The sequence below is a fragment of the Gossypium arboreum genome, chromosome 11 (genome assembly GCF_025698485.1).
Source record: "Gossypium arboreum isolate Shixiya-1 chromosome 11, ASM2569848v2, whole genome shotgun sequence".
Lineage (NCBI taxonomy): Eukaryota > Viridiplantae > Streptophyta > Magnoliopsida > Malvales > Malvaceae > Gossypium > Gossypium arboreum.
Window position 1 is genome coordinate 100,222,808 of NC_069080.1, and position 12,053 is coordinate 100,234,860.

The 12,053-nt window shown below is 37.9% G+C and overlaps 1 protein-coding gene across 1 annotated transcript; it reads left to right on the forward strand.

Moving 5' to 3' along the window:
- The first annotated feature begins 287 nt into the window (after positions 1–287).
- On the forward strand, positions 288–1,733 carry LOC128283916 (uncharacterized). The gene is made up of 2 exons (XM_053021328.1): positions 288–1,367; positions 1,521–1,733. The coding sequence occupies exons 1-2, from the start codon at positions 288–290 to the stop codon at positions 1,731–1,733; spliced, it is 1,293 nt and encodes a 430-aa protein (XP_052877288.1).
- The last annotated feature ends 10,320 nt before the right edge of the window (positions 1,734–12,053 follow it).

The window sequence follows — 12,053 nt, forward strand, 5'->3', positions numbered from 1 at the left end:
TTATGAAAAGATTTTTGTTCCTTAAATAACGTTTTCTAAAATGAAACTGAATTAGAATCGATATCCTTTTGCATTCATGCATTTGCATCTCATAGCATCTCATCATATCATATGCATTCAAAGTTATAGAAAGACCCTAATTAGTTAAAATTATTACAGAAGTTAAAGAGGAAAATCTGGAAATTACACATCCTTACAGAACTCGAGCGAAAACCAAGAATATGGATCAGAGGTTTGAGCAATTACAGAAGGATATGTAAGACCAATTTCAAGAGCAGTTAGCCAAGATGCAAAATGACATGAGGGAGCAAATGCTAGAGGCTCAGAAGAATATGATGGCCGAGATGGCTCAACTGCTGAGGGCTACCGATAAAGGAAAGGCCCCTATGGCTATTACTGGAGAGGATAGCAAGGATCCTCCTCCGGGTTTTACCCCACTCCATGTGCCAACACATACTGAGGCACTTCCTAGGAGGCCATCTGTCACGATAAGGCCTCAGCATGAGCCTGTCGATACTGGAGTACCCATGAACTTCCAAACTGATTTAGGATTCAATGTGGGTGACAATTCTGCCAATCCAATCATTCCTGATCTAGATATGGTGGAAAAGAAAGATTTGAAAGCTGAAGCTGCAAGACAGTTGGAGGAACGCTGCAAATGGCTGGAGGAAAAATTCAAGACATTGGAGAGTGCCGAGGGGCAACATGGGATTGATGCCAAAGATTTGAGTTTGGTCCCAGATCTGGTGCTTCCCCATAAGTTCAAAATGTCGGAGTTCGAGAAGTATAATGGTACTACTTGCCCAAAGGCCCACATTACGATGTTTTGCAGACGCACGACGGGATATGTAAATAATGACCAGTTGCTGATACACTACTTCCAAGATAGTCTAGTTGGAGCAGCAGCCAAGTGGTACAATCAATTGAGCCGGGCCAGAATAAGTTCATGGAGGGATCTTGCACGAGCCTTTATGCAGCAGTACAATCACGTGACTGGCATGACTTCGAATAGGATCACGTTGCAAAACATGGAGAAGAAGCCTAATGAGAGCTTTAGGCAGTATGCACAGAGATGGAGAGAGATTGCTATGCAAGTTCAGCCACCGCTCCTTGAAAAAGAAACCACAATGCTCTTCATTAATACTTTGAAGGCCCCATTTATCACCCATATGATTGGGAATACTACTAAAAGTTTTTTCGATATAGTAATGGCGGGCGAGATGATTAAGAATACCATAAGAGGTGGCAAGATTGAAGTTGGAGAAACTACCAAGAGGTCAGTTCCAAAGAAAAGGGAGAATGAAGTAAACAGTACGAGCTCATACAATAGAGATCACTCAAGGTCAATAACTGTCAATCAACCAAAGGTAACTATGGTGGGGCAACAAGGTTCGACAAAGTAAGAATCAAGCGTAAGGCAAAATTTTGAAAAGCTCTAGTTTATGCCAATTCCAATGTCGTATAAGGAGTTATATCAAAGTTTATTTGATTCACATGTGGTGTCCCCATATTATATAAAGCCGTTGCAGCCCCCGTACCCCAAATGGTATGATTCAAATGCTCAATTTGATTACCATGCGGGAGTATCGGGGAATTCAATAGAAAACTGTATTGCCTTCAAGAAGACAGTTGAAAGACTCCTCGAGATGGGGATTGTGAAGTTTGATGATACCCCTGGTTCAAAGAGCCCATTACCAAATCACAGTGATAAGGGAGTAAATGCAAATGATTAAAGGACACCGTCAAAGATGGGAGAATAAGAAGAGGATTAGTAGTGTTGGATCCTGAGTAAAGAAACTTGTGAGGCATTCATCCTTACAAACCTGGAAATGTTTTGAACGATTAGTATATAGAAGAACCTCTTGTAGTATTTAGGATCTTTACGGAGTAATATTCAGAACACTCTTGTTGCTCTAAAGCCTAAGAGTAATGGGATTTCTTTTGAGAAGAGGGCTCATGTTCTGATATTTTTATTTTCAATAAAACATACTTTTATCTGAGTAAATATTCTTTCATTCTGATCCTTTTGACCTTTGACATTCTTTATAAATTTTCATTTCATGTAAATAGTCATTCTTAAATTTATTTATTCCTTGTATATTCTTTTGTGTGCTTATCGTAGATCCCTAGATATCAATGACACGGGCAATGGTACTACAGATTCAGAGTTCCTTTTAAGTGTGATATGTGTTTAGAGGAATCTCAATACTTTGATGGTGACAGAAATTGTGACTTGTTTCTGAATTTGTTGAAAATGGTTTATACCCCATAAAGTGGTGGTAGTAAATATAACCTTAGAGGAAGGAAAGATTGCGAAATTGGAATTTGCTGAGGAGACAAGACAAGACCTTGTTGAGACTATTATGGGAATTCAAATATGTGGTCCAAAGACGCATGCAGGAGGATTTGCAATTGCCAGGATCAACATGAGGTTTTGGGGCACTGTTGGTCCACAACGAAAAAGGATCGCATCAGTTGTACAATGAATGCCAAATTTAAAAGAGTCAAGACTTACGGGGCATGTATGTTATAGGCCCAAGCTCGTCAAAAGTTTCAAGCTGACAATGACTCATCTTTGTGGATGTCAACTACTCCATTAAGAGAGGGAGATAGCTTCATATGCCAATATTACAAAGTCAAAAGTCATCCATTTCAAAAAAAAAAAGATTATATATAACTGCACAATGCCAAAAGTTTGCAGTTTTTTCAAAGATAATGCACCATACCATAGTACAACAAAGGTTGCCAAAAGAAAAGAAAAAGAAGAAAAATTACAGAAGATGACCGAGACTGGTAAAAATTGGCATAAGAAACTACCGCCTACTCTCTATGCTTACGCTGGGGCAAACAACTTCAATTCCAGTTGTTTCAAAGGTTCCAACCATCATCTTTGGAATGGGTACATTGTTTGGCTTTCTTGAGCAGTCTGATGTGCCGCCAATAGCTGCAATGGTTAGCTCCAAGCGGTGGCCATTGATTTCCAGCTATGGGGCATCAGGCCGTACATAGTCTCTGAAGCTTAAAATGATAGATTCTTTCTTCAAAACCAGTTTCTGACAAAGTGGATGATGGTATCATGAAGGAAGCTCTCTTAGACTTCTATACAAGTTCAAGGAAGAGGAAACCTGATCAAATCATTATTTTCAGGGATGAGGTTAGCGAGTCTCAATTCAATCAAGTTTTGATCAAGTTATTGAGGCTTGCAAATTCCTTGACGAGAAGTGGAACCCTAAAGATTGTGGTTATTATTGTACGAGAAACCATCATACCAAGTTTCTTTTTTTTAGCAGGGATCTCCTGACAATGTGCTACATGGTACTGTCATTGACAATAAAGTATGCCATCCAAAGAACAATGATATTTACCTTGGTATCCATGCTGGAATGATCGAAATCATGAGGCAGACCTACTATCATGTTCTCTTAGACCAGGCTGGGTTTTCGGCTGATGATCTGCAAGAGTTTTTTTTTCATTCTCTATCCTATATGTATCAAAGGAGCACCACGGCCATATTTGTTGTGGCTCCTATTTGCTACGCTCATTTGGCAGCTTCACAGTTGGGGGTAATTTATGAAGATTAGGGATGCTTCAGAAACATCATCGAGTCATGGTGGGATGTATGCTCCGGAAGTAATCTCTATACCTCAACTTTCCAGCTCGAAGGATAAAGTCAGCAACTTCATCCTTATCTGCTAAGAATCATTGAACCGTCCTTTTGTAGGGTTTGACAACCAATAGCCAGGACTGCTGCTGGGGCAATCCCTTTCTCATAGGTTTATGAATCAAGATTTTTCCTCCAAGCTTTGATGGAGTCAAGAATTGGATACCTCTAGTAAACTTAAATTGAAAATATTCATCCTAAGCAAATGTACCAAGAATGGATGACACAAACTTATGACAAAGAAGGTTCGTCTAAAAGAATTTCATAAAGGAAACCTTGTGCTGAAAGAGATCCTTCCCACGCAAAAGGATGCCGAATTGGGAAGGACCATATGTTGCGAAGAGGGCTTTCTATATAGGTGCACTAATTTTGACATGAAATGGATAGGAAGAATTTATCTGATCCAGTGAAATTGGACTCGGTCAAGGAGTACTTTATCTGAAGGAGAAGGGAAGCCAAGGTGAAAACCCGCAAAGGGCACTTTGGGACTTCTATTTCAAAAAAAAAAAGGGAAAAAAAGAAAAGCAAAAAAGAAAAAAGAAAAAAGAAAAATGGAGAGGCCAAGGTGAAAACCCGCAAAGGGCGCCTTGAGACCAAAGGGGTTTTGAGTTGAAAACCCGAAAGGGCAGCTCAAATTTAGAAAGTCATACAATGACCTTGCTATACCGGATTCAATGAGAAGTTAAGTATGTTACATATCAAGGCATCAACGAATTACTTTGGATCTTTTAAACACATATTGAACTCAAGAAAGTCTTCATGGAGCTGGTGTATAGACGCTCAAGCGGCGATATCTGGGGCATCTGATTTCTGTCCTATTTACTATCTTTGGATTCTTTTTCTTCACAAAGATATGTTCTCAGGCTAATCTTTTTGTATTTCTTCCAATAATTTGGCCAAATCTAGTTATCCTCAGGATCAATTTATTTATCTCCCATTATTCATAAAGCATGTTGCATTGAAATAATGATAGATGAACTAAAATATCTTTACAAATGAAGTTTTGCATATTACTCTAAAAATTTCTAGATAATACAAGAAACTGAAATAGGACAATTGTTTAAGGAATTCCCATACGTGAGGGTTGGATGTACTGGGGGAAACTGAAATTTCTTCTTTAGTCTAAATGATGATTGAACAAATCAAATGATTCGATCCTAAGAGAGGATCATCTTACAGACATTTTCAGCGGGTCATAGCATTTGAAGAATGGTACAAACCCACAAGCTGAGTAGGAATAAGACTTCGAGAGAAGTATGAAGGAATGAGGGATGACGTCCGAAATAGGAATCATTTTCATAACATTTTGCATTATAACATGTCTAACTAGGAGAATTTGACTCACTTCGATCATAGCATCCTAATTATTAGGTATGGACTGATACGCATTCTACAGGTCATGTCTTTTTATGAGACAAAGTAGATCAAAGAAACAAGATTTGGCATCCCTGTGTTTATAGGGAATAGATCGAAGATAGCAGATCTGATACTCCTGTGCTTACAGCGAAGCAGATCGAAGATTTCATCATGGCATCCTTGTGTTTATAGGGAACAAGTTGAAGATAGCAGATTTGGTATCCCTGTGTTTATAGGGAGCAAATCGAACATAGCGGATTTGACACTCCTGTGCTTACAGCGAAGCAGATCGAAGATTTCAGCATGGCATCCCTGTGTTTATGGGGAACAAGTTGAAGATAGCAGATTTGGCATTCATGTGTTTATAGGGAACAAATCGAAGATAGCAGATCTGGCATTCCTATGCTTACAGTGAAGCAGATCGAAGATTTTAGCATGGCATCCCTGTGTTTATAGGGAATAAGTTGAAGATAGCAGATTTGGCATCCCTGTGTTTATAGGGAACAAATCGAAGATAGCAGATCTGACATTCCTGTGCTTACAGTGAAGCAGATCGAAGATTTCAGCATGGCATCCCTATGTTTGTAGGGAACAAGTTGAAGATAGCAGATTTGGCATCCCTGTGTTTATAGGGAACAAATCGAAGATAGCAGATCTGACATTCCTGTAATAGCCCGATTTAGGGCCAAAACGGAATAGTGGTTTCGAAACCACGAATTCGAGATTGAAAAAAAATTATTTTTTATTAAGTTTTAGCGTTTATATTATGATTGCATAATCGTGTGAAAATTTCGTTGCAAAATTTTATCGATTGGATGTTTAATTTGACGTTTAGGACTAAATTAAATAGGTGAAAAATGTGTGTGTCTAATTCATAAAGTACTTGATTGAAATGGGGGTTTTAAGTAGAGGTCCTTAAATGGCAATTAGACGATTATACTTTATATGGACAAAAATTAGGACATGGATGGAATTTTTAGAAAGTTTAGTAGTACGGGTATTTTGGTCATTTGTATAGTAAATGTAATAAAATGGGAAAATAACACAAAAATGTGTTCATCTTCATTTAAGCTTGGCCGAAACTTACATGTTCTCCATAGCTAGGGTTTTTCCAAGCTTTCAAGTTCAATAGTAAGTGCATTCAAGCCCCGTTTTTAATGTTCTTTACATTTTTGAAATCCTCGTAGCTCGGTCTACCTATTTCTACCATTATTTCGAGTTAGAGTTTATGTTTAAAAAATTACCCATGAATGATATGCATGTATTTTGGTGTTTTATGGTAGAATATGAATGTTTGAAGTTAGGAGAAATATCTTTTCTAAGCGATTTTTAGCAAAAACGAGCAAAACCGCATAATCGGTAAAAATACCTATTGTTCATAACTATGTGTTAGAGTGAAATTTTGATGTTACCATAAAAGGAAAAATTGACCAGCATGTCATAAAACATAAGAATAAGGGCTGAAATTAAATTTTCGAGCCTAGGGGAAAAATCATAATTTTGTAAAAGTTAGGGGGCAAAAATGTAATTTTTCCATAATGTGATTTTTGGATTGAAATAAATAGTTTGAGTGTTAAATAAGCTAAATGTGTTGTTATAGATCAAGAAAGACGTGGAATCGACCTCGAACCGGGGAAGGAAAAAGTTTTTCACTAAATTGCAAAATTTCCAAATTTTGCACCGAGGTAAGTTTGTATGTAAATAATACATTAACTTCATTTACATTTTTATATTTTAGCCTATTATATATATTTTAGTTGATGTTGAAGCATAAATCGACTATAGGAAGAATAGAAATAAGTAATAAAGAGAGGAATCTCGGTTGAACATTAGGAAAGATTGAATAAAATAGATGGAGCGTAGCTAGGTCACATGTATGGTGCTGAGTGCACATCATGTGTACAAGAGAGCTACGAGATACTATGTAGTAGCTAGGTCACATGTGTGATACGGGATGTATCCCATGTAGACAAGAGAGCTACGGGAGAGGATAAATGTAGCTAGGCTGCATGTGTGATTCCAAGTGAAGGACACCATGTAGATAAGAGAGCTACGAGATAAATTGGCTAGGTCACATGGGTGGTACTAAGTGTTCACCATGTGTACAAGAGAGCCGAATTATATGAAATATGATGGTGGAGCTGTGTGCTGAAACCACTAAGTATCGAGGATTGATCCGAATTGTTCAACAGAATGATTTTATAGTGATATTGTAATCATGAACCTACACTTGTGATATATGAAATGTGGTGAAAGTGAATTATGATATGTAGGCTAAATGAGGTTAATACAAAGAAAGTGTGAAAGAGTGAATTAGCAATAATACTGTTTTGGACAGTTGCAATGACGTGAATTTAAAAAATCACCAAAAATAGTAGGAATTTAATTAGAGATTGAATGAGATATGAATTTAAAGCTTAATAAGTCTATTTTCATATAAAAGAAACAGAGAAAATAAAGAAACTCTATATTTTGATATATTTATGTTTGTGTGGGACTTGCTCAGGATCACTATGTGATCCCCTATTCTAACTTTGAAAAATCATTAAACATTGTACAAAACTAATTAAGAAATATAGGTTATATGTCTAGATTCCTTATTGCGTCTAATTTTAAATGAAACAAATTTCATTGGTATGTGAATTGTGTATTGGGAGAAATTCAATTCGTAGAGAAAAGAGGTCAGATCAGTCGAGCTGTGTAACAGGGGAAAATTTAACTAATAAACTGTACTAATTGGCTGGACCAAAAATTCTAGAAAAAAATTAGTAAGAAGTAATATGAGTCTAGTTTCAAGAAACTTTTATGGATTTGAATTTCAAGTTTTGTAACTCGAGTTATGATTTATTTAGTGAGTATGATGCAGTAGAGACAGCTTGACCAAAGTGGAGTAAATAGTGAAATTAATAGTAGATACACTTGAGTTATTGTGTAATCATAATAAATTCCTTATTCATTATTTATATACTTGATTACTAAGCTATAAGCTTACTTTCTTTTCTTTCTTTTGTTTTATAGTGTCGACCAGCTTGCTCGGGAGTCAAGGATCGTTGAAGATCTACCTACACTATCAATATTTTTTTTTGGGTATTTGAACCGAGCATTTTGAATTATGGCATGTATAGTAGACTTAGTTATTTTGTTACGTGTCATAATTACCTAGGTTTAAATATTAAGTATAGTATTTGACTGACTATTTTGTACGAAGCCTTTGAAATTAGCTAATATTATTAAAGACATATGTTATAATGATTCAGGATCTAATTGTATGCCATATTTTTGTCTTGGTTTTATTTAATGGTATGTACTATGATTCGGTAATACCTTGTACCCTGTTTCGGCAACGGATACGGGTAAGGGGTGTTACATTTAATGGTATCAGAGCTATGGTTTAGTCGGTTCTCGGACTAATAAAATATGTGTAAAAGTCTAGCTATGCATGCCAGAAATATATTGTGATAGTGTGGTGACTCCTGATTATTCTAAACTGTGTTTTGTTTTAATATAGTAATGGATCCTGACGGAACGGCGGCTAATGATGCTGCTAGTAATGCACCGGCTCCCGCACAAGGGACCGCGCCTGTGGAAAGTAGACTTGAGACATTGAGACAGGGAGATGAGGCTCGGGATGTCTTTCTCCAAATGATGAATAATTGGTATACTGAGTTTATTCGAGCAAACCCAAATGCTCAACCCCCTCCACCCCCTTCCATACCTTAGACGATTCTTGTAGCTGCTCAAGGCATAGATTTGGTAAGAATGAACAAGCCTCCAGTTGACAAGATTCGAAAACAAGGGGCCGAAGAGTTTAGAGCAAAGATCGATGATGATCCCGAGAAGGCGGAGTTCTGGCTTGAAAATTCTATCCGTGTATTTGATGAGCTTTCATGTACACCCGAGGAGTGCTTAAAGTGTGCTATATCACTTTTGAGAGATTCAGCCTACCACTGGTGGAAGACTTTGGTAGCAGTAGTGCCCAAAGAAAGGGTTACTTGGGATTTCTTCCAGGAAGAATTCAGAAAGAAATACATAAGTCAACGATTTATTGATCAGAAACGGAAGGAGTTCCTTAAATTGAAGTAGGGCAAGATGTCCGTGGCAGAGTATGGACGCGAATTTGTATGACTCAGCAAGTATGCCCAGCAATGTGTGTCCACCGAAGCTATTATGTGCAAGAGATTTGAGGATGGGCGAAATGAGGACATTAAAGTGCTTGTGGGAATTTTGGAGCTGAAAGAATTTGTAGTATTGGTTGATCGAGCTCTTAAAGCCGAAGATTTGAACAAAGAAAGAAGAAAAGCTGCTATTGAAGCTCGAGATGCCAGAAAGAGGCCGATAAGCAAGTCATTTCAATCTCAATCAAAGAGGTCCAAAGAGACAAACCCTCGAATGACAGTCTCAGCTGGGGACTCACACAGAGATCGTGGTAAGGCATATTCGAGGTCTAAAGCTCAAGCTACTTCAGTGGCAAGTGTTGGTAATGTGCGGCCTAGAAAGCAAAATGTTAGCAATGTGGCAGGCAACATTTTGGTGAGTGTTGGGGAAATGAGCGAGCTTGTTTCAGGTGTGGTTCTCGCGAGCATTTTATCAGAGACTTTCCAGAGAAAGTTAAAAAAGAAAAATTTCAGAGTGCTAGACAGAGTACTACCGCTAAGAGAGGTAGACCGCCGAGAAATACTGGAGGTGGGGCTAGCAGTAAAGCTGTGATGAAAGATTCAGTGGTGAGATCAGAAGCTAGAGCACCTGCTAGAGCTTATGCCATACGTCCCCGAGAGGATGCATCATCTCCCGATGTCATTACTGGTACATTTTCTCTCTATGGTACTATTGTTATTGCATTGATTGATCCCGGGTCTACTCATTCCTATATTTATGTGAATTTGATATCTAATAAGAAGTTGCCTGTTGAATATACTGAGTTTACGATTAAAGTGTCGAACCCCTTAGGCCAATATGTGCTAGTTGATAAGGTTTGCAAGAATTGCCCATTAATGATTCAAGGTCACTGTTTTTTGGCTAATCTGATGCTGTTACCATTTGATGAGTTTGACGTTATTTTGGGAATGGACTGGTTGACATTGTATGATGCCAAGGTAAATTGTAAACAGAAAACACTAGAGTTGAAATGTGAAAATGGTGAAATTCTGTGGGTTGAAACAGATGAATCAAATAAATTGCCTATGGCGATTTTGCACATGTCTGCACAGAAATACATGAGAAAAGGGTGTGAATACTGAGTTTTCTGAATTGAAGCTCGAATCAGTACCGATAGTCTGTGAATTCCCAGATGTATTTCCAGAGGAATTGCCTGGATTGCCTCCGAATAGAGAGATAGAGTTTTCCATTGATTTGTTGCCGGGTACTGCACCGATCTCGATTGCTGCATATAGAATGGATCCGACTGAATTAAAAGAATTGAAGGCTCAGTTGCAAGAGTTAATAGACAAGGGATTTGTGAGACCGATTTTCTCTCCCTGGGGTGCTCCTGTATTGTTTGTAAAGAAGAAGGATGGCTCAATGAGACTTTGCATTGATTACCGTTAGCTCAATAAGGTGACTATAAAGAACAAGTACCCGTTACCGAGGATTGATGATTTATTCGATTAGTTAAAGGGGGCAACAGTGTTTTCAAAGATCGATTTGAGGTCCGGTTACTACCAGTTGAGAGTTAAGGAGTCGGATGTGCCGAAAACCGCCTTTAGGACAAGGTATGGACATTATGAGTTTCTTGTGATGCCTTTTGGCTTAACAAATGCTCCAGCTATATTTATGGACTTGATGAATCAAATCTTTCAACCATATTTGGATAAGTTTGTAGTAGTGTTTATAGATGACATTCTAATTTATTCTCGGGACGAGTCTGAGCATGCCAAACACTTGAGAACCATATTGCAGATCTTGAGAGAAAAGAAACTATTTGCTAAGTTTAGTAAAAGTGAGTTCTGGCTCCGAGAAGTCAGATTTTTGGGACATATAGTCTCAAGTGATGGTATTTGGGTGGATCCGAGCAAAATTTCCGCCATCGTTGATTGGAAACCGCCAAAGAATGTATCCAAGGTTAGAAGCTTTTTAGGCTTAGCCGTGTATTATAGATGTTTTATCGAGGGATTTTCGATGATTGCCTCTCCTATGACTAAGTTGCTGTAAAAGAATGTTAAGTTTGAATGGACTGATAAATGTCAGTAGAGTTTTGAAAAGCTGAAAGCAGGATTGACTGAAGCACCAATTTTAGTACAGCCCGAGCCAGGGAAGGAGTTCGTAATTTATAGTGATGCATCATTGACAGGCCTTGGATGTATGTTGATGCAAGAGGTTAAAGTGGTAGCTTATGCCTCAAGATAGTTAAAACCGTATGAGAAGAATTATCCTACACATGATTTGGAATTGGCCGCTATTGTCTTTTCCTTGATGATTTGGTGACATTATTTGTATGGTGAAAAATGTCAAATTTTTACTGATCACAAAAGTTTGAAGTATTTGATGAATCAAAAGGATTTGAATCTGCGACAGCGGAGATGGCTTGAATTATTGAAGGATTATGAGCTAGTGATTGAGCAGGAAATCTTTTTTTACTTTGAGAGCCATGAATATGGGGTTAGCATTGTCTGATGATGGGTCAATCTTAGCAGAAATGAGGGCTAAACCGTTACTTCTCCAGCTGATTTGTGATGCTCAAAAAAATGATAGTGAGTTGCGAACCAAGAGAACTCAGTGCGAATCAGGTTACGACTCAGATTTTCGAGTTGGATCAGATGACTGTTTGATGTTTTGAGACAGGGTATGTGTACCGAAAAATGATGAATTCATTTAGAAAATATTACATGAGGCACATAGTGGCTGTTTGTCAGTTCACCCTGGTAGCATAAAAATGTATAATGATTTACAGAAATTATATTGGTGGCCAGGCATGAAAAGGGACATTTCTGAATTTGTAACCAAGTGTTTGATATGTCAACAAGTAAAAGTTGAGCATCAAGTGCCTTCAGGATTACTCCAACCTATAATGGTACCTGAGTGGAAATGGGATAGGATTACC